General features: G+C 36.0%; 1 protein-coding gene across 1 annotated transcript in view; it reads left to right on the top strand.

Annotated features, from left to right (window-relative positions):
- The first annotated feature begins 1,833 nt into the window (after positions 1-1,833).
- LOC142433996 (amine oxidase [flavin-containing] B) overlaps positions 1,834-24,607 on the top strand; it is a 75,346-nt gene continuing 52,572 nt past the window's right edge. Inside the window, exons 1-2 of the mRNA XM_075538643.1 lie at positions 1,834-1,926; positions 3,873-4,010. Of these exons, the coding sequence (XP_075394758.1) occupies positions 1,834-1,926; positions 3,873-4,010 (231 nt within the window). The remainder of the gene's footprint in view (positions 1,927-3,872; positions 4,011-24,607) is intronic.

Below are 24,607 nucleotides of genomic sequence, written 5' to 3'. Positions count from 1 at the left end.
ACATATCAGCCTCTGCCACCTCTGAGCATATGGGTGTGTGGACCAGCATTCCCTCCATGCACCAGAGAATCCTTGGGAATTTGGAATAATGATTCAGTATCTGCCTTCCCTAACCTCCTGAGCTGTGCAGCATTCCCATTTGCTCCAGCCTCTCTCAGACTGCACGTTCAGCCCAAGGAATGTGAAGGGAGGGGTGCAACCAGCATCTGGGTGCACTAGTTCAGGTACCATTCACTCCTCTGTTCACCTGGTTGGTATGGGAAGCCAATGGAGAGCCTACATTTTTCATCGTTAGGTGCTGGAGATTGTGCTGCACTGTGAGAGGAGTTAATTGGCTCATGCTAGCCAGCAGAGAATTCACTGTTCCTCTTGCAGCTATTGAGTTCCTGAGATGGCTCTGCACTATGGGCAGAGCAGTTCAACCCATTGCAGGTTACAGGAAAACTCATGTCTGATGTCCATGTGTAGATTTTTCCCTTTGTTCCCCTTATTGGTGAGCTCAGCTAACTCAGCCACCCCTTTCTCAGGGATTCAGAGCTCCAGGTATCTCCTCCACATGCTCTTGCTGATGCCCTCTTTGCAGATAAATCTGTTGAGGTTGTTGTCAGCCAATACAGAGTTTTTTTTGGAAACAAACATTTTGAATACCTCTCAATATGAAGAGTAGTGAAAAAAAGTATTTCCCAAATAATGCTTTCCTATTGTCTTGTTTAAACATATTTTAAAAAATAATTTTTCTATTCATGATTTTTAAGGCACATGAGCACTAGTGGACTCTGTTCAATGGTTTGATAAGAACCTGGATTATTTTAACAGCTGTTTCTATTTAGCATCAGATAAGAGTATGTGCCTTCACTTGTGTAATATAGCATGCTAGTGTATACAAGTAATGCTGTATTTCACTCTGAAGCCTTTTGTTTAAACCTCAACATGCTCAGAGAGTCTATCTGAGCTCACTGATAACAGCCGTTACCATGGCTGCATGTTTTTTTCATTTGTTGAATTGATGCTTGATAAGAGAAATGTCATTGAATTGTCTGCAATTTTGAATTTAACTAGAAGGTTCTTTTTGTTTGTTTGTTTGCTTGCTTGCTCTTGGAGATAGAATTAGGATATTGCCGTTAAGGATGCCAGCTCATTATTCCTGGAATTGCACAATGCTTGCGTGTAATATCCGGGGCTGCCTATGGAGGCATTATGCTGCCACTCTCCTAAGGAACTGGAAGCCCAGGAATTTGTATCAGAAGATTGATTAACACCAATAATGAAATGTCAGATCAGGCTTTCTAAAAAAAAAAATAGGTTCCCTCTTTTCAGAAATCCAATAAATGGTGACTGAAACCTTGGCATTTCATTATGACTTTTACCTTAGGATCATATTTTATGTTGTAGGGACTCCTGTCAAAGCACAGATACAAGTGTGTTCTAAGGACATATCGATCTAGATAAAGTTAAAAATATCTTTTGTATAATTTCTTCCTGTAGCAAAAACTGGGCAGATGTAATCAAAGGCGAGGATGGATATGAGGTGCGATGGATAGAAGAATGGCATAATAGATACATACAGAGACATTGAAGCTAGATCTGTCGGCTTTGCCACCTTCTCCAATATGTGCCCTTGAGTGTCTCTCTGTACTTCAATTTTCTTTAACGTAAAGTGGGATTATCAACAGTCGGTTTCCCCCACCTTTTGTGATACTGTGAATCGTGCTGCAATAAGCAGAGGTGTGGGCATGTTTGTTTGTGTCATTTCTCTTAAATTCCTAAGCTCTGTAACTTGGAGTAGGACCTGTAAGGTATTTTATTTGTATGCTGTTGTATTTTCTTTCAGGTATGGCAGCAGCTAAACTTCTCCACGAGTCTGGCTTGAATGTGGTGGTTTTGGAAGCCCGCAACCGTGTTGGAGGCAGGACCTATACCATTAGGGTAAGACATTACCTAGGGTGGGTGAAGAAAGTGAGACTAAAGCTGATTTTGTTGTTTTGGGTTTGTTTTGTTTTTCTTGAAAGATTTTACTGAGATGGTAAAAATTTCTTTAAAACTATCGCCTCTCTCTCAGTTATCCTCCTTTAAAAATTTTTTGTCTCTTTTCTCATCTTACCTCATGATCTTTGGCACTATAGAGTTGTGTTTGTGTGTGTGTCGTATGTGTGGGGGTATAGATTATTTAATAGGTATGTATAATACAAAGAAAAAATATCAAAATTATTTGTATTTTCCATCCTTAACTTTGAACTTCAAGGCCTTTCTAACACCAACACTATCATTCTAACCAATTGCACTAAATAAATTTTAACTGTCTAATTTTCCTTTTTTCTATTTATCTAGTGTGTCATCATAATTTTTAAATGAAGTCTTAGTAATTTTATTAGTAACTTTATTACAATTGCTAGTTAATTGTTTTGATTTTGACACTATTGACTAAAATTAATTATTTTCTATTATATCCAATATAAACCCTAGTAAAGCAGATTTCTCTGCAAAGAAATCCGCTATCTCCAGGCATTCAGAATTTGAGTGGTATCAATTAAATTTGATGCTAAGAGGGTAGTTTCAGTCCCAGGGAGAAGAAAAACATAAAATCTCAATTTAAAGCTTAAAATAACTTTGGCTGATACATGTCTAGCAGACTACTCATTGCTTATTTAGGTCCTTTCCTTCACAGTTAAAATTATCGTCATCAAATGTCCATTGAGTGCTTTTTTTGTTTGTTTGCTTTTAAATACTTTTATTGGGGGCTCTTACATCTCTTATCATAATCCATACATTCCTGCAATGTGTCAAGCATATTTGCACATCTGCCACCATCATCATTTTCAAAGCATTCTCTTTCCATTTGAGCCCCTAATATCAGCTCCCCATTTCTTTCCCCTCCCTCTTCCACCCGCCCTCCCTCATAAACCTCTGATAAGTTATAGATTATTTTTTCGATATCTTACACCATCCTCCATCACCCCTCACCCACTTTTCTGTTATCCGTCCCCCTGGGAGGGTGTTCTAGATTGATCCTTGTGATCAATTCTTATCAAGCATAGTAAGCACCAAAGGATGGCTTTGCTCAAGTAATTCATAGTCTGCTTCTAATTATAATTGTAATTACAGTTACAACCCATCAAGAGACATGCTACAGTGGAAGTAGGTTTCAGCCTGGAGTGGTATGTACCATAGGATATATGAGAGGACATCTCCCCCAGTTGTGAAGATCAGAAGTATCTCTGCCTGGAAACTTTGCCATTGACCCTGATATAAATCATATACCTTAGTTATTTGTGATTCCATAGAGTTCTCCAAACTTGCCCTAGTCCTCTTATCTTTGGGCCATTGTTTATGCCCTCAAAACCAAAAGCAACCTTTTTCCTGTGTGGAAGATTCTGACTCGTTGCAGTCTCATGTAATGCTGAGTAGAACTCTCCCAAAATCGTACACAGGGAGATCCTATCAAAATCAAAAATTTCTGCAGAGGCAATTCCACATTGTGGTATAGAGTCCATATGAGTCAAAATTGACTTAATGGCATAAGCCTTTATTTTGGTTTGGTTAACAAGATTAAGACAAATGTATTACCAAGAGAATGTGTCTGGGATATTCACTGAAAGTAGAGACACGCTTAAACACCCTTTGTTTGGAATAACCCCATGCATGCATGACTGAAACTCTTAATACCAATACTTTAAAATTTTATCCTTATATTGCGGATAATGGGGTTGAAAAGTCTGCCACCAGTTTTAAATTCAATGTTGATTTACATTGTTGAAAGATAATTTGGTTCTCCATGGATACACCTCGACATTTCTCTATAACCTGTGACATATAAATGTGTTCATTTGCTTATTTTAAAATTTTTGTTTCAATTGTTTTTCATTGCAAAACAGAATCAAAAAGTTAAATATGTGGACCTTGGTGGATCCTATGTTGGGCCAACTCAGAATCGTATTTTAAGATTATCCAAGGAGCTAGGATTGGAGACCTACAAAGTGAATGAAGTAGAGCGTCTAATCCACCATGTAAAGGTAAGCCTAGGACAGCTTTTGACGCATTTCAAGACTATTCAGTGAATATTGCTATATTTGAGATCCAGATCATCTTAAAAATCTCTCATTAGCTCAGAAAATCTCTGAATGATGCTCATGTATTTTAGACACTTTTATCAAAGGGCAATTAGGTGACTACTCCAAGCCTATTTAGGAAAGTTCTTGATGAGATGATATAATCCATTTGGTAAAACTTCTGACAACATGGATAGAGGAAAAAAAAGCAGGGGGAGTTGGTTTATTAAATAACTTCCTTTAAATATCTAAGACTGCTTTGGTTTATAAAAACAAACAAACCTGTATACAATTTTATAAACATTGCCATAGATTCACATTTGAAAAAGTATTTATGTCTATTTTGAAAGTTTGTCATTGTGTTTCATATATCAGTTAAGATTATCCTACTTTCCAGATTTTCTATAAAAAAATAGTTCAAGTTCCAAATTTCATTTTTTTTGTGTTGGAGCACCATTGATCTTCCTAAGATTTATGTGAATGTACTGGGTTTCCCATTCTCATAATCATTGTGGCTCATAGTTCCTACTTCCACTGACACCAATACCCATTCTTATATCTTATCCTGGGACTCCCTTTGCTTTATGGAAACCCAAGTTCAAACTCGTCACGTTGTCTCTATTTTCTTCAAACCATCCAATTCATTGCTGTGCAGAAAATTTGACTGAGGTTTGGAGCACAGGGGTGGTTTTAAATTTCAGAGTCAAACAATTTAGAAGCCAATACTAGACATTTTGAGTATAATAACCCCTACACTATTGCGCCACTGGAGAGTTCTCATTTGCCACATTTCTCTGTGAATCCCAGCCTCTTGACAAATTACTGATCCTCAGAACCCCATTACACCTCTTTGCTACTCTGTTTTTCCAACTCCTGTCTCTTCATCTAAAAGTTACAGATGGTCTCTGAAGAGACAGTTACTTCATTGGATTGCACCCTGAGTCCCTTAGGAAAACTGAGAGGGATTTTGAATTTCAGTCTTTTTTGCCCCATTTCTCCATCACTTGTCTCACTAGATGGATATGAGCAACATAGAAACACACCTTCCCACAGACAGAAATCATCCCCGAGTTCTGGGAAGATGTGCTGAGATAGTTTCCTGCCTAGAATTCCCCTTGGTAGTCCAGAGACTGACAGGTGAGGATGCCAGTTCTGAGAATGTAGATGTGCCCTCTAGAATCTCAACATTCCAGGAATATTTTAGAGCTCCCTCTCCTATTTTCACCCATGGAAAATTCTGCTGTCTCCCCCTTCCGGCTACCTCAGTAAAGTCAGTGTAGCAGCGAATTACAGCTTCCTCCCTTCTACCCTAGTTTTGAGACTTGCCAGTGTGGTGAATATCCTAAGCCAGACCATCTACCAAGTGGAAACCACAGTCCTACACTCTCCTGGACCACTAAGAGACTTAGATCTTGAAGCTCACTTCGGTCAGCAGAACAGAACCTTCAAAATGATTACTCTCTCTTACTGGACCCCCTCTCCTCCCCTTACTGAATGGACACAGCTCTAATCATTGCCAGATAAAAACTCCCAGCTAACTCAAAAGGGGTCCAGTCCTAATAAGACGGGAACACACTTGAACAATATGGGACCTTCAAGAATATATTAAATTTGCTCCTATATTCTTTTGAGGAAGAAAATCACTAAACTCTTTTTTCAACCAGATGGACATGAAACCCAGAATTTCTGTGTTTCTCAGTGTCTTCTTCTCCCCCAGCTAGGTGTCTGACAAAGGGACTTAGGTCCTTAGCAGGACCACCTAGCCTACTGATCAGAAGTCTCCCCTCTCCCCCTTCCTTGGGCACCCACTCCAATAGTCTACTTCCCCCCTGGGATCACATGCAAAGAGCAGATAATAATGAGTTGGGCAGAACCCACAATGAAGGATGTTTTATTATAAACACCATAAAATAGGGCTGTACTTTCCCTAAATAATATATAGGGTCAATACATAACTGGTAGATTTCTTAAACTACCCCTCACCTACTCCAACCACTATTACCTAAAGACCCCGCTTCCTCCACCTTAGTAACACACACTTTTATAACCTACTGAGTAACAGCATATCTCTTATACCCCTCTGTTCCAACTCATCAAAAATTACTATATTTAACAGGAAGGCTTCCTATGATTAATATTACCACTTAAAGCCTTATTCCTCCTATCTTATAATTCCCTCCTATTCTGCAGACCATATGATTTTTAGCTCTTATCTGATCCTCCTCTAATCTAAAAATCCAATACCTCCCCCCACGACACAACACAGAAACCTACACATCATCTGTTGCTCAACAATTATGTGGTGCAAACAACAGCAATCAGCATCTACCAGAAAAAATAAATAAATTGAAGCAAAATTCAACAACGGAAGATTACTCAAACCCAAGGAAATACACAGAAGAAAAAGTCTTGAACTTCCAGATAGAGAATTCAAAAAAATGATGCTTAGGCCCTTACAAGAGATAAGGGGCTCATTCCTAAAAAGAGATGAAAATAATGGAGCTACTAGATACCTCACACCCAAAGGAAATTCAGGAACTAAGGAAAAATGTAGCAGAAATAAAAAACAAAGTGCAAGACATGACCAATAGAATGGAAAATGGAATCAGCAAACAAAAAGAAAACAAAGCATAATTCAGCAAAGGAGACAAACAAAAAAGCAACAGAATCTGAAGAAAGTCTGAGCATGATGTGGGATACCATGAATCAAAACAATGCTTGAATTATTGGGGTGCCTAGGCAGGAAGAAACAAATAAGTCTACAGCAATTAGTAACGGAAATTGTGAAAGAAAATTTACTAATTATCACAAAGGAGGAGATGATAACCATCTAGGAAGCAGAGAGACCAAATAGATCTCTCTCTCTCTCTCTCTCTTTCTCTCTCTCTCTCTCTCTTTCTCTCTCTCTCTCTTTCACACACACACACACACACACACACACACACACAAAATATATCAACACAATTAGTACTCAAGTTATCCAACTTGAAGGAATAGGAGAGAATCAGGAGAGGAGCTCGAGAGAGAAAAATCAGTCATATATAAAGGTAAACAGATAAGAATAAGCTCAGACCACTCTGGAGTGACCATGCAGGAAAGAAGAATTTTGAGCACCATATTCTGAAAGTTCAAAGACAACAACAGCAATCCAAGAATCCTGTATCCAGCAAAGATATTCATCAAATTAGAAGGAGAAATAAAATTTTCTCAAACAAGGAAATATTTACAGAATTTGTAAAAACAAAACCAGCATTATAAAACAACAATGAAAAAACTAACTAGTTCTTTATGGGCATAAACCAATAGCTGCAGCCCTTAAACATGAGACTCCTGCAGGATGCAACACCACCCAGAAACCAACACATTGAAACATTACAGATATAGTAGAGAAATGAAGACACAAATAAGCTCCTCACACACACACACACACAATCCCATAAAAGGGAAGAAATGAAAATGTCAAGCACAAATAAAATGGGGTGACAGTGGCTAATCTACATTCAGATGTAATTACACCCACAGTCAATGGACTAAACACACCAATCAAAAGACCAAAAGTAACAGACTGGATTAGACAATAATATCCTGCTGCCTTCAAGAGACACATCTAAAACTCATGGACAAAAATAGACTCAGAGTTAAAGGATGGCAAAAAATTTATGAAGCTAATAGCAATAAAAACTTCAAGGGTGGAAATATTAATCTCCAACAAAATAGACTTCAAGGTACATGATATAACAAGAGACAAAAATGGACATTACATAATGCCAAAGGAATCAGTAGACCAAGAACACATAACCATAATAAGCATATATGCACCCGAAAGACCCTGGAAATGTATCAATAAAATCCTCAAATAGATGAAAAGAGAAATCACGAGATCAACATTAATAGTAAGTGATTTCAAGACACTACTCTTGAAGAAAAATAGATCAACAGGTAAGAAACTCAATAAAGGAACAGAATAACTGAACAACACAATCGAACCTCCTAGACCTCCTAGAGCTCTACAACCAACAGCGAGAGAAAAAAAAACCCACATTCTTCTACAATGTGCATGACTCTTATTCTAAAATAGGCCACCTGCTGGGCCATAAAACAAGCCAGAGAAAATTCAAACACATAGAGATATTCAAGCCATTTTATCCGATCACAGTGCCATAAAGCTGGAAATCAGCAATAGGAAGAATAAAAATTTTTAAAAAGGACAAAATCTTGGAGACTCAACAGCATACTACTAAAACGAAAACTGGGTAATAACCCAAATAACAGAGTAAATGAGGAAGTTCTTCAAAACTAATAAAAATGGTAGCACAAAATGTGGTACAAAAAAGTGGTATCAGAGGTCACTTTATAACAAAATTCACATGAAAAAGAGGAGAGAATCATGTTCAACACTTCACACAACACCTCTAACAATTAGAACAGAGTCAACAGCATACATTTCCCACCAGAAAATAGACAACATAAAAATCAGAGCAGAAATAAATGAACTGGAAAAGAGAAGATAAATGAAAAAAATCAACAAAGCAAAATGTTGATTCTTTGAAAGGATCAACAAAATTGACAAACCACTAGCAAACTTAGCAAAATAAATAAAATGAAGTAGCACATGGCATATTAGGGATGAAACAGAGGAAGTCACAACAGACCCTAATGAAATAAAAAGATTAATAACACATTATTATGAAATATTGTGTTCTAACAAATTCAATAATCTGGATGACTTGGACAAATACTTAGAAAAACACTCTCTACCCAAATTAACGCATGTGGACATTAAGAACTTCAACAGACCCACATCACAAGAGGAAACAGACAAGGTCGTCAAGAAATTCCCAACTAGAAAAAAGCCCTAGTCCAGATGGCTTCACAGAATTCTACCAAAATATTCAGAGAAAATCTTACATAAACCCTACACAAACTCTTCCAGAACATAAAAAGGGACAGCAAACTCCAAAATTCATTCTATGAAGCCAGCATAACGTTGATATCCAAACAAGTTTAAGACCCCACAAGAATAGAGAACTACAGACGGATATCCCTCATGAACATAGATGCAAAAATTTTCAATGAAATCTTGGCGGATAGAATCCAACTATATATAGATATATCATGACATCATGACCAAGTGGGATTCAAAACATGGATGCAGGGATGGTTCAACTTTTGGAAAAAAAATGTAATCCACTACATTAACAATAAAAAGGATGATCATATGATCGTATCAATTAAGGCAGAAAAAGCATTAGAAGATCTCCAATACCCATTCCTAATAAAAGCTCTCAAAAAGATAGGATTAGATGGGGAAATCCTCTAGACAATAAAGACCATATTTGAAAAGCCAATAGACAGTATTACACTCATGGAGAAAACTGAAAACATTTCCATCGACTAAACTAATCCAACAAGTTTGTCCTTTAGTCATATTCCTATATACCAGTGATGAGAATATCGAACTAGACTTCAAGGAAACAATACCATCACAATAAATATGCAAACGCTGAAATACTGAGGAATAAACTAACCATAAAAAGGAAACCTGTACAAAGAAAACTATAGATCATTACTGCAAGAAACTGAATGGAATCTACGTAAGTGGAAGAATATTCCATGTCCAGAGAGCAGAAGACTCATATAGTGAAAAAGTCAATCTTATCTAAACCAATCTACAAATTAAATGCAATCCTGACCCATATTCTAGCTTCATTCTTTAAAGAAATGGAAAAAGGTGATTACTAACTTCACATGGAGAAGGGAGACGCCCAGGATAGGCAAAGAACTCCAAAAGAACAACAAAGTAGGTGATATTTCACTACCTGACCTCAAACCTACTGTACAGTCACAATTGTTAAAACATTCTGGTATTGGTATAAGGAGAGATCCATGCAGGACAGAAAACCCAGAAATAAAAACATCCGCACACAGACAACTAATTTTTGACAAAGCCCCCAAAATAATTAAATGGGAAGCAAATTCCCTCTTCAATAAATGGTGCTGGAAAAACTGCAAAAGAATGAAACAAGATCAATATGTCACCTCATGCACAAAAACAAACTCAAAGTGGACCAAAAACCCAAAGCTATCAGGATCATCCATGAAAAAATTGGGACAAACCTAAGTGACCTAGTGCACGGAATACATGGGCTATCAGATAACAAAGGAAACAATCCATGAAAGACAAAATAGATGAGTGGGACTTATTAAAAATAGAAAACGTGTGTACACCGAAAGGCTTCATAGGTCAGTAAAAAGAGAGCCCAGAGATTGGGAAAAGATATTTAGTAATGAAATAACAAATAAAGGACTAATTACTGAAATCTACATTATATTATAAGCATACAACAAGAAAGAAACTAATAACCCTTTGAGAAGGTGGGTAGAGACCTGAACAGATGATTCACAAAGGATGACATTCAAATGGCTAACAAACACATGAGGAAATGCTCCCATTCAGTAGCCATCCAGGAAATGCAAGTCAAAACAACCATGAGATAGCAGACTTAAGTTGGAAAATACATGATGTCTGAGGAAGCGAAAGTCAGCTGTACCAAGATTGTTGGACTGTTGGTAAGCAGACAAACATGATCTTGCTATACCAATACCAGATATGAAGTATTAAAATATATCTTATTCCAGCAAACCTGTGATGAACATTCTCAGTGATTATTATTGTAAATTTCCCTGACAATTAACGCCCACTGTTTGTGTAATAGCATCCAGCCACGAAAGGGTTGATTCTGTAAGTGAAAAAATAAGATATGGGGATATAGAGTTAACCTACATTGGCCCAATATCCCCCTCTCAACAGGGCTTTAAAAAATTACTACCAGGGGTTAATCAAAGATAGTATTAACAAAAGATCATTATGCCCCATGGAGATTATCAGTAAGACTATACCATAAATTAACAGGGGGGTTTTGAATGGGAGCCAACGGCAGATAAAAAACAACAGAAAATGGGTCCAGGAGTGGGTTTGGGGCTAGCATTAAATCCTAGCTCCAAATTAAGAACTATTAGTTCTTACATCATGGCTCTACTCAACACTCACCCTAAGGAAGGGAACACAGAAGATAGAGATACTATAGCAAAATGACGGTGCCCATCTATCAGATAAAGTAACGTCTGCGGTCTTAAAGGCTTGCTTCCAAACAAGCAGCCATCTAAGTGAGATGCTAAATCCACATGGTAGAAGCACACTATCATCAGTAACCAAAAGATTGTAAATCAAAGGCGAAGGAGGGAATCATATCAGAGCCTAACTTGTGAGAATCTGCTTTGCAGAAAGTTGTGGACGACAGTGGGAGCCCAAGATACATTTGTGGGAACGACATAGCCAATAAGCCTCCAGCGATCTCCCTCTTTCCATAATTGAGGAATGGGAGGAAAGTGATTACTAAACAGAGTGCATTGGAGAGATGAGTACAGAAGTTCAAAGGAGTTCAAAGGGATAAACCTGACTTGAGCAGTAAAAACTTTGTCAATTGATCCCCCTCAGATGCATGCTGGATCTGATCTGGTTTTTGACATTTTAAATATTTTTGTTTGTTTGTTCATGTTGGGGTTTATCTCAGAGGTAAGTTATGTCATTGGAAGTCAACCTCTTGAAGTTGTGTTATAAATTTTTCTGTGTTTTGGTCTATGAAACCAAGGATTGATAGACCTAGAGGGACAGCAAGTAGAATAACAGTTTCAGGGGGTAGTGGTGGTACAGTTGTGGAGTGTAAAGGGAGATGATGTCAATGAGTCCAGGAAGAAAAAGAATGTTTGGAACCTGTGGAAACAATTGTATAATACTGCTTGATGTGATTGAACTGTGGAAATATGTTTTATATGCATTAAATCCCAATTAATGATGAATTAAAGTAAATATTAAAAAAGAAATCATCTTCTTAGAAGGCAGAAGAGACTAACAATGTGCAAAGTTTTTTTGCGTTTTTTTATGTAGAAATACAGATGAACATTTGCCTATTCAATATTTTTAACTTAAGACATTTAATAAAGCCAATTATACCAATTCTGTTGTGCAACCATCTCCAATTTGATTTACATAGGCATTTTGACACCCTTATATTATTTGTGGGGGTTCCTTGGTGGTGATTACACAACATGCTTGGCTGCCAATCCCAAAGGCTAGAAGTTCAATTCTACGCAAAGGCACCTTTGAAGAAAGACCTGGAGATTTCTGAAAATGTCAGCTATTGAAAACACTAGGGTCACACATGTAGGCATAGTCTAGACTCTACAGCAATTGGTAATGTTATTTGTGGGGAATGATACCAAGAAGGCCAAACAGCAAATAAATTAGCAATCTGCCTACATTGGTATAATATTGGTAAAATGTTTCCTGTTATATAAAGAAATTCTTTGATTTACTTTACAATTTTGTCTTTTCGTTGGCTTCCACATGTATCTAGCAGGGATTAAAAAAAACTCATGGATTAGCAATAAAAGTTAAACATGGTAAGGCTGTGATTTATAGGGTGTAAATCAGCAGTTCATACAAATGTCCTTTGTTGGGTTCCTTGCTTTTTAATGTAGGTCTCATTGACTTATTTCTTGTGACTTCCTTGTCTGACATGTAAAACTTACAAAGGCTGATTTTCCAGAACATTAGATTACTCACAGTCACCAATTTTAGAAACATTATTCCATATGTTTTATTTTTAATGTGGTCACCAAATTGCTGTTTTTAGATTATTTCATATAATTAATGTGTACCTGAGAAAATACAAGTAATAGTGTCCTTGACTGAAACAAATTAATACATATACTAAAAATATTCTTCATAACATTTTAAATTATAATAGATGTCATTATTTCTTAGTTACTACAAAATTTAATCACTCTGGTTATAAAAATAAAAAAATTATTAGAAGGCATAGGTAAAGAAAAGGACATTTTAAACCCTTCCATAATCCTATCTAGAGAAAATCTACTCTAAAATATTCTCTTGATTTAGATTATCGATTTCTGTATTACTCTTTTCTGACCTCTGGTGGAGAAAGTGGTAAGCACCAGTGTACTTTAACATGTATTCAACACAATCATGGTATAAAATATGCATATGAATATTGTATTGCATATGGAAATTCAATATAGTTGCCACAATATATTGATAGGGAGATGCCATAAATTCCAGCCAGATTCAGAAGAGGATGTGGCACAAGATATATCACTACTTATATCAAATGGACCTTGGCTGAAAATAGAGAATACCAGAAAGGTGTTTCTTTGTGTATTATTGACTATGCAAAGACATTAGACTATATGGATCAAAACAAAGTTTGGATAACATTGAGAAGAATGTGAATTCCAAAACTCTTCACTGTGCTCATGTACAGCCTGTGCATAGAATACAAAGAGAACAAGGAAATAGTGCATGGTTTAAAATCATGTGCATCAAGGTGTGCATAAAGGTGTGCATGAAGGTTGTATCCTTTCACCATGCTATTCAATCTGTATGCTGAGAAAAATAACACAGCATAATGTTTACTAACAATCTGGAATATATAAATGAGGCAACCTTGCCTGCTGAAAATGAGGAGGACTGGAAGCACTTGCTGATGAAGATCAAGTATAGCAGCTTTCAATAAAGATCAAAATTCAATGTAAAGAAAATTGTACTCTTCACAATGAGACCAATCATCACCTCATGATAAGTTGAGAAAAGATTGAAATCGTCAATGATTTCATTTTTCTTAGATCCGCAATCAATGCTTATGGAAGAATCAGTCTAGAAACCACATTTTGTATTGTATTAGGCAAATCTGCTGCAAAGGACTTTTTAAGGTGTTAAAGAGCATGGATGTAACTTTGTGGATTAAGGTGCTCTAATCCAAGTCATGTTATGACCTCATATGCATGTGAAAGTTGTATGATGAAAAAAGAACACAAAAGAAGAAAAATTTATATATTTGCATTGTGGTATTGGTGAAGAATTTTGAAAGTACTGTGAACTGATTGTCATAAGAAAAAAATAAATCTAACTTGGAAGAAGTACAACCAGAATTCTCTTTAGAATAAAGCATGATGCAATATATTCTTTAGGTCAAAGGATGGTGAAGACTTTGTGTCATAAAATATGGACATGTTATCTGGAGAGACCAGTCCCTGGAAAAGGACATCATGCTTAGTAAAGTAGAAGATCATCAGAAAAGAGGAAGATTCTTAACAAGGATTGACATGGTGGCTAAAACAATAGGCTCAAATATAACATTTGTTAGGATGACACAAGACAAGGCAGTTTTTGTTGTTCTGTTGTTCATAGGGTCACTATGAGTCAGAACCTACTCAATGGCACCTAGCAGCAACATTGCATGTGTTAAGTGGAGTCCCTGGGTAATGCAGAGTTGACTCAGCTACTAACCCAAAGGTTGGAGGTTCTAGTCTACCCAAAGGAGCTTCAGAAGAATAGCCTAAAGATCTACTAAAAAAATAGCTATTAAAAACTCTATCAAACACAATTCCACTCTGACACACATAGATCACCATAGTCAGAATCATTTTGATAGTAACTGACTGATTGGCATATGTTACATATACTAACCTACCAGTAATGTTAATTCTCAGTAATTATGAGACCAAAGTTTTTGGAATATTAATAAAGGTACTAATTTGACATATCTGTGGTGATATCTAAAAAAGATCTATAATAAAGACTTTATGGATGTGGCTTTCTCCTCTAAATAAATACTGTTGTCCACTATCACCACTATCATGTCTTGGACGGGTTATCATTTTTCTCAGTTTTAACCTGTAAAATTCACCTTGGATATCTACATCCATTTACAGAATTACTGACAAGAACTCTGATATTATATCTCCTATTACATATACACCAGAGAATATAACTGAGCAATTTATCTCCTCTGTGATGGTAATCAGGGTTTAGTACGTCTGGATATCACTCTCTGCTGCTTTCTTTTGTAACTGCGCTTCCCCAATTCAAACAATGACTGGCTTGTTAAATATATATCGGTCCCCACTTCTTAAGTGAGTCTATGTGCATTTTTAGTCAAAAGCTTAAAAGCATAAAATATGGTTACTTTCCATATTTCATACCTTGCTACTCAAATTAGCCTCTTGCAATGTATCTTATTTACTTTGCAGAGTTGTGGCATAAATAACCCAAATGAGTGACTTTAAAGAATGAAAATTTATTTTCTCACAGTTATGGAAGCTCACTGTCCAATCAGTGTCTCCACCAAGTCTAACTTTCCTCATCAGTAGCCCCAAGCTTTTGTTGATTCCTTGCCATTCCTTGACAGGCCTTCACATATTGCATGAATTTCTTTGCATGATTACTGTGCCTACTATTTTCTCCCTATAACCCCAAAATGATTAGTATTAGGATCCACCCTACACTGGTATGATCTCAATTAACTTATAGATTATGTTATTTTATATCATTCTGTGGAACATGATTGTTTTACATTTTATTGCATAGAAGGTATTGACATGAAATGGCATGACATGACATGTCATTATGGGAGAAAATCTGCTCTACCTAAGGCTAATTTATTTAATTCCATCACAATGATTAGACTTGCGTTTGGCCTAACAACTGAGGAACATAGCCTGGCCAAGTTGATTGATTAAAAATTATCTGCATTTTAAATTTATTGCATGGTCTTTAACAGAAGATAGCTTTATGTCTCAGGAACACTGGCCTAAGAACATAAAAAATGTTGGTTAAAATGGAAACTGATTAAATGAAACTACCCAGAAATGGGGAAGTATACAGTATTTCATGATAAGCTAGCTGCCCAAAGAATGTGTTTTCTCAAAAGAGAATGGCTCCTAGGATCACCAATTCTCTGGTAGCTGCAAAAGAAATGGTCTGCTGATACAACTCACTGCCATGAAGTCAATTTTGGCTCCCAACAACCATATAGGACAGGGTAGAACTGCCCCTGTGGGTTTCTAAGCCTATAACTCTTTGCAGAAATAGAAAGCCTCACCTTTCTCCCATGGAGCAGCTGGTGGTTAGCTGCCCAATGAGTAACTCACTATGCCACCACAGCTCCTACTGTTATAACAGTTATCTGTAAAAGCCAGGTCTGCTGTGGTGAACAAACTTCTATTCTGTCAGATTCAGATATGTTGTAAAGGCTTGTATTTACCTAACGGCACTTACTTTTATTGCTACTGTAGATCTATGTTATGTTGTAAAAATGTGGTTTTCCAAAGCCTTGTTCATGAATAAATGATATGATATCAAGCTATATTGGGATTTAATTATCAGTGGGAAAAATGATCAGTTAAGCTCAAATCTAGAGGGTTATTTCCTCACTTCTAAAGTCAGTGATGCAGACATTTGTACTTAACAATCATTGTCAAGTATCTACTGAGATTTTTCATCTTTACAAACAATCCTCCTAATTTTTGCTAGTATAGTTTAGAAGGCTGCTGTTGACATGCCTTGGAAAGACTTGCAGAGAATGTCCCCTTTTAGAGAATATTCCCTAGTTAAGAAATGAGACAATAACAACAGATTCTTGAGGAAGCTTGGCAGATTTTGACTTACGCCCTTCCTCTTTCACCATGATGATGTCTCTTCCTCTTTCATCTAGTTCATGTGCATACGTACACACATTTTGTTTGTTTGGGGCTCTTACTTTGAAGAAGCTGAAGAAAATACTAGTTTGGTATATTTTGAAATATTGGAAAGTAGATGTTTTCTGTCTCAGAACTCTGATCAGTATGAAATTTGAAACTAAAGCCCAAAGAGAGCATACAACTCCTGTAGACTTGCAGGCTTAACTGTTTTGTGTTCATTGGATGTTAAAAGGAAGCGTGACTTTGGATTGAGAGTAGTTCATACTGATAATTAGGAGGGGATTTTGAAAAATTCATAGGAAAATTGCACCATCTTTTAATTCCACTTTACACGAACTTTTTGAAGCCCCTTATATTTACAAACTCGAGCTATCTCAAGAAACTAAACAAAGATTCCATAGATCTTAGCTTACTTCCCAGTGGACAAAGCCCACACTCATTGTCTAAGCCCCAATGAAGAAGAATCATGTGAATGAACATAGACTGCTCATCTATGTTGTCTACTTGCTGCTGCTCTAAGTGGTGTTATCAAGGATGATATAACATCTGGCATAACCCTTCTGTCTTTTGACAACATTGAAATCCAATTGAAAATACAGTAGACAACAAACACAATAAAAGCAGAGAGGGGAAACTGTAGTATCTATCTATAAGGCTAGTTCAGTGAAGCTCTGAAAAGGTATCACAAGGGCTAAACTGTCCCTCTTGGTAGTGCAGAACAGCAACTGAATTAGAGTGGAAATAGTGAGAAATCAAATATTCACATTATAATTGCATTTGCCTAGCCCAAACCCTCCTGATGTACAGAAACTCAGCATGTCCTAGAGTACAACACTCCATAAGTATTGGCATTCTACAGCCTCTTAACATACACTTTTCTACTCTCCCAGTTCAGCACTGTTAATTCATGGAAGCCTGGATCAAGGTCCAAAGTACACAAGGGTTTGACAAATCCTTTCATTGCTTCTGCAAACAGTTGCCCACCTCACACATACCGCATTCTGCTCTCTGGCTCCACCATTCTGGCCTATCTGAGGGGAACTTAATGAACTTCTACTGCCCTCACCTACATTCCATTTATTTGTTTTATCATCTTTGGAGAGATTTTCAAATGTGGATATTCATAATTTACTTTACAGCAAGTGAAACACATTTATATAGTGATCATTCTGAAAAGGTCTATTAAATTATTCTAAAACCAATGTGCTCATTTGTGTTCCTCAAAGAATACAGGCAGATATTCATCATGTAATAATTTGTTGAAAATCATTCCTTATTAAGGGTATGCTTCTGAATTTAGAGCAGAATTTTAGGCGATGAAATGAGCTGATTTTAGGCCTCCAAGGTTTTTCTTTAGAACATAAGTTTTTACTTCAATGTTTAAACATAATCTCAGTATAAACAACCAAACATATCTAGATAAATCTGACAGTGACTAATGAGTTACACAGTTAGTTTTAAATTATACTTGGGGTAGGGCAATTGAGATAGTTAAAATTTATTGTGCCAACCTGGCCAATAAACACATGTGGGGTTAGTTGAAGGGTGGAGAGATAAATGGCTCCATGAGCCTCACCTTTCGAGTTCTTGGGTCTTTTGCTTTGTGATGGTCGGCCCAGGGTGCAACTGCCTTAACCAGTTCCCCGCTTCAGCTGGCAAGTCTCACTTCCTGCAAGACATTCCAAAGGAGAAGCTGCATGGATCTACCCTGATGCAGCCCTGGATGCTGGAGCATCCATGTGGAAACCCCTGCCAGCGTTGAGATGCTTACATATTCACTGACTCGGCTTTCCTCCTACAGTCGGCATCATAGTGTGTGTTTTGTGAGATGGAGGAGAACTTTGTGGATTGGTACGTATGGGTTAAGGTTGGACTTGTGGGCTTGGGCAGCACTGGGTTGGGATGTTTTCTTAATGTACACTTAACCTTTATATAAAACTCTCTCTTATACATGAGTTTCTGTAGATTTGTTTCTCTAAAGTACCCAGACCAATACAGCAAAATATTATGCTGTTTTTTAAAAGCTTTTTTTAATTGTTAAGTTAGGTGAGGATGTAACATCAGGTCATCAATTCTGACTTCAACAACTTAAACGTCTTATCAAACTCCCTAATAGCTTGATTTGCTGCCTCTTTGATTTCTTTTCTCCATTGCGTGGAATACTGTCTTCTTCTTCATCCAAGTTAACACCTTCTAATCTATTTTTTAACTCCCTTCTATATTCTCCTCCCTCCTCACCCCAGCAGCACCCCATAATCATCAAAGTATTTTTCTGTTTTTATAAAAATAATTTGTCTTGTTTTTTTTCCTTTATAACAATGGAAAATTATAGTGGAAGGAATGGGAAATATAATATTTGTCCTTTTGTGATTGTCTAATTGCACTCAGTATAGTAAGGTTCAACTATGCCATGAGGTTCTTCAGTTTCCTCACTATTCTTTGGCAATGCAGGGTATTCTACTGTGGGCAGTACCAAAGTTTATTTATCCATTCTTCCACTGGTGGACATTTGGATTGTTTCCATCTTCTTGCTTGTGAGCAATGTTTCAATGAACAGAGGCTTGCATATGTCTGTCTGTTCCTATTGCGACTCTTCTTTAGAGTAAGTACCCAGCAAGGAGATTGCTGACTCATATAGAATTTCTATTCCCAGGTGTTTAAAGTATCACCTTGCCAATTGCCACAGTGGTTGCCCATTTTTACAGGTTCATCAGCAGTATGAAGGCTCCAATCTCCTGCACCCTCTCTAGCACTTGCTACTTTCTGCTGTTATTTTTTTTTAATTTTGCTATCAATGCTGGTATGAGGTGATAACTCATTGTTTTCATTTACATATTTCCAATGACTAGTAATAGCAACCATTTCTCTGTTGGCCACATAGTGTCTTCTTTGATGAACTGTCTATGTCATCTATCTATTTTTTAATTGGATTATTCATCATTTTTCTTGTTGAGGTGTTGCTGTTTTCTAAAGGTTTTTTAGTTCAGTCCTTGTCTGATGTATCATTATCAAAATTTTCCCCATTCTGTGAGTTCTCTTCTCATGGATTTGATGAAATTTTTTTACATAAGTGCTTTATTTTTAGAAAGTCCCAGGAGTTTATTCTGTCTTCTGCTGTATATGTACTTTTGTTATGTTTGGTATTATGCTAATATTAAGGCACCTCTAAGTTTGTCTTTATTTTATTGATGGTCTTTATAATTCAAGGATTTACATTTAGGTTTTTAATTCATCTTGAGTTTGTTTAGTATAGAGTGAGGTATGGGTCCTGTTTCTTTTGGCATATGAAAATCAAGTTTTGCCAGCACCATTGGTGAAGAGATTATCTTTTCCCTATTTAATGTATTTTGTCCCTTTGTTTAAAATGATTGTAGGTGCATGGATTTGCTACCGACTTCTCTATTCTGCTCAATTGGTCTATCATGCCAGTACTTAATTATTGTTAACATCATGGCTGTGCATTTTAAGGTCAGGGAGTGGGAGGCCTCTTCCTTCTTTTTAAGGTATACTTTGTCCTGACTCTCTTTTATCTCCTTATAAACTGGATGATTACTTTTTTCCCATTTCCTTAAAGAATGGTGTTGAGATCTGGATTGGAATGATGTTATATTTATAGATTTCTTTGAGTCATTAGTATTGATATTTTCACAATATCGAATGTTCCTATCTATGAGCATTGAACATTTTCCAATTATGTCAGTCTCTTTGAGTCCCTTGTACTAGTATTTTATAGTTTTATTGGTACAAGTACTCCATTTCTATAGTTAAGTTAATGCCGAAGCATATTCATTTTTGTGTGGCTGTTGCATGTGACATTATTTAAAAACATTTTGTTATGTTTGGAGCATTCTTCTTTCATATACAGTAATCTGTTTGACTTTTGTATGTTGATCTTGTACCACATCACATTGAAAAATCTTTCAATTATTTCTAACATTATTCTTGTCAAATCCTTGATGTTTTATATTTATAGAATCATGTCATCCAATAAATAGAGTTTTACTTCCTTGCCACTTTGGATGCCTTTGATTGCTTTTTGTTGTCTAATAGCTCTGACCATGACTTTCAATACAATACCGAATAAGAGTGGTAATAAAAGAAATCCTTGTTTAGTTCCCTTTCACAGGGGGATTGCTGTCAGTTTCTTCCCATTGAGTGAAATGGTGGCCATTTGCTTTGTGTATACAGCATTTATTGTGGTGAGAAAGCTTCTTATTCTAGTCCTTATCCTTTTCCTTTGTTAAATTTGCCAGTGGTTTACTTTGTTACTCCTTAAAATAAAACTAACTTCTTGTTTTGTTGATTTTTTCCTATTGTTTTTTCTGTGTTCTGATTCATTTATTTCTGCTCCAGTTTTTATTACTTCTTTTCTTCTGGTGACTGAAAGTTTGTTTTTATGCCCTTGATCTAATTGTTGAAGATGTTTCATTAAGGCATTGATTTTTGTCCACTGTTCTTTTTTATGTGAACATTTATTGCTATAAAATTTCCCCCGAGGATCACTTTTACCCTGTCCCATAGGTTTGAGTATATTATATTTTTGTTCTAATTTGTTTCAATGAATGATTAAACTTGACTCATTATTTATTCAGTTTTCCAGTCATTTTTAAGCAGTGTGCAGTTCAATGTCCATGTATTTGATTTTTCCCCATTTAACTTTATTGTTGATTTCTAATTTTATAGTGTTGTGGTCTAAAAATGTTTTTTAATCCCCTGAAAATGGTTTTTAATATCATATTTTGAATTTATAAGGCTTGCTTTATGACCTAACATATGGTCTATTCTAGAGAATGTTTCATGCACACTGGAAAAGAATGTATATTGTGCTGCTGTTGAATGGCCTGTTTTGTATATGTTTAGGAAGTTAGGTTGATTGTTTTTGTTGTTTAGTTATTCTATGTTTTTATTGGGTTACTTTCCCAGTGTTATATCCTTCCTCTTAAGGTGACCAGATTTTAACATTGGTACAGTGGGACACCAGCAGGACACCATTAATAAAACTCATATCCTGGCGAAATAGCCACATGGCAGCTGAAAACCGTATACCCTAGCTTGTCGTGCATTCTTTCCAAAAATCGGGACTTTTTAAAAATGCGGCAGGACACGGGAAAAATTGTTAAAAATCGGGACTGTCGCACCAAAAGCGGGACGTCTGGTCACCTTATTAGAGTGGTATAGTCAAGGGTCCTACTTGACTTACTGTATTGTCTATTTTTCTTTTCAATTTTATAAGAATTTGATCAACAATACCTTGATTTTGAAGGCTTTTCATGAGATCCATAAATATTTATCATAATTATATCACCTTGTTCAATTGTCCTACTATTCATTATATATTGCCTGGCTTTGTCTCTCATGCTGCAATTTTTAAAATTCTCATCTATCAGAGATTAATATTGGCATTCCTGATTATTTTTTTATTTCTATTAGGATGAAATATCTTTTTTCAATCTATGCAACATGATCATGGGGGTATGGCGAAGTAGTCTGAAAGTTATGTAATGGAATGGGGCTCAGTTCACCAAAAATTAATGAGAGATACCATGTGACAGGATAAGAGTGTGAACAGCATGGAGTATTGAGGAATTTCCAGGAAGCACAAGATGAATTAAAATGAATAAGCCCATTTTAACACACCATCAGTAGTGGCACACCACAGAATAGTTTAGACCATGGATCCCAAGTCTGTTTTTTACTAAACTCCTGCTTTTATCTTGGCTTCTGCTATTATTAAGTGACATCAAGTTGGTTCTAATGCATAGTGACCATAAGGTCACAACAGAATGAAACATTGCCTTGTCTTGTGCTATCTTCACAATCGTTCTTATGTTTTCGTCCATTATTTCAGTACTGTGTCAACCCATCTCCTTGATCTTCATGTTTTTTGATGACCCTCCACTGTAACAAATGTGAAATCCAAATATGATAACATGCCCAAAGTATGTGACACAAAATCTCACCATTTTCATTTTTAAGATTTTACTTCTTCTAAGGTAGGTTTATTTGTCCTTCTGGCAGTCCATTGTATATTCAGTGTCCATTGCAAACACTGTAGCTCAAATGCATTATCCTTGTGCCATCTCCTTTAGGCCTTCCCTAGCGTTCGCATGTACATGAGGCAATGAAAAATGTCATCGCTTGGATCAGGCACACCATAGTCTTCAAAGGGACATCTTGCTCTTTAACACTTTAAAGAGGTATTGTGTAGCATATTTTCCTTGAGAAAAATGAATTCTTGACAGATAGACAAGTGTTAGCAGTTTTTATCATGTCTAGGAAATTATAACAATGATTTCAGTACTTTGCTATGGTCATCTAGAATCTACAAAGTGCTTTCATACCCATGGCACCTTATTTGGACTTCCCAATTTGTGAGACTCAAATGACTTAGCATGTTAGGACATCAAGATTTAAATATTAATCACAAATTTTATAAGTGATTGAGGCTAAACATAAACTCATGTCTTTGGATAGCAAGAGTTCACCAAAAAAAATCTTATTGTCTCCTAAATGGGGGACTCCTCTCTCATTTCTATACTTAATCTTAGCCAAAAGTCCGAGAAGCAATATTCTCTCATTTCTTTGTTAGTCCCAAAACACAGCTGGCCTGCCTAACCCACTCCAACTAATTTGTACTCTCCACATCTATCTTAAGATCATCTTATTCTGTAAAAACTTTGCACAATTCACTACTGTTATATCAGGGGCTCATTCCCAAATCTTGTATCCTTCCCACTTTCCTGTTTACTCTATGCTTTGTAAAAACCTGTTTAAAGTAGGAGCAATAGTTTCTGTTATCTCTCTGTTTATATATTTATACACATATATGTACATATAAAATATGTACATATATTTATACACATATATGTACATATAAAATATGTACATATTGATGTACAATATTCTGTCATAAGAATGCTATAATGTAATATATTTATATTTACAAAATTAATTACTACTAATTAAGCATCTATATTCTCTTCAATCAATCAACATTTATTGAACATCTAATATATAATTATTAATACATATTAATAATGTGAAGATACATTTGAGAAAATTTGGGGTAAAGATAGTAGAAATCATTGAATCAACAGTTCTCCATCCCTCAATATCAACTAAAATGGAAAAAATGACAATGATGGAATTCTCATTTCTAGCTGATGGAATGAATCTGATGGCAAGAAATCTTCAGCTTTACAATCCCCAGAACCATGTTCTTGCTGAATGTCATCATATTGCAAGTAAAAACCAGCAATCACTAAGATGCTTTAAAACAGTTCCTCTTAGAATATCAGTATTGGTAACGACTTGATCTCCCTTCCAAATTTTTGCGGAAATGGTTTTATTTACACTTTGCCATTTTCTCCACTCTTCAAACTGTGACATCTAATTTCAAGTCACCTTCAGTCAAAGAGCACATAATTTAAATGATTGCTATAGCAGTGTTCAACTTTAGGTGTCACCAAATGGTGACTCTAAATTAACAACTTCAGAAGAAACAAGCCTTGATGAAATTTAAAATATATTAAATATATCTAAGTAATGATTTAAGTATACATAATAGAAGGAATTGTTGTTTTAATACTGAATATTACAGTAAATATTATAAAGAAATATATATTAAATTATAGAAAATATTAGAAATCTTTTTACATAGTCAACAAAATCAGAAGGTGAGAAGACATGTAAAGAGGGTAACTCTACTTACATCTTTCACAGCAAGGAATCATTCTACACCAAAATTAAGCTTTTCCTTCTTTTTCTCCACCATCTGATTGTTTATTCACCGTGTCTACCACCAAGCCACTCCGCCAACCATCTTCCTGTAAAGAAACTGTACTGGCACACACCAAATGTTACATCTGTTGGGTTTTTTAAACCTGGATGGTGCAACTTAGGGCAATTTGTAGCTTTCTTCTTTGTACATTATAGTATTGCTTAGATTCCTTCTAAAGAACACCTCTCATTTTCTAATTTAAATGGTATAGTTGGATGAA

The sequence above is a fragment of the Tenrec ecaudatus genome, chromosome X (genome assembly GCF_050624435.1).
Source record: "Tenrec ecaudatus isolate mTenEca1 chromosome X, mTenEca1.hap1, whole genome shotgun sequence".
NCBI classification, from domain to species: domain Eukaryota; kingdom Metazoa; phylum Chordata; class Mammalia; order Afrosoricida; family Tenrecidae; genus Tenrec; species Tenrec ecaudatus.
The sequence above is the reverse complement of the archived record's forward strand: the minus strand, read 5'-3'. Positions and strand labels throughout refer to the sequence as shown.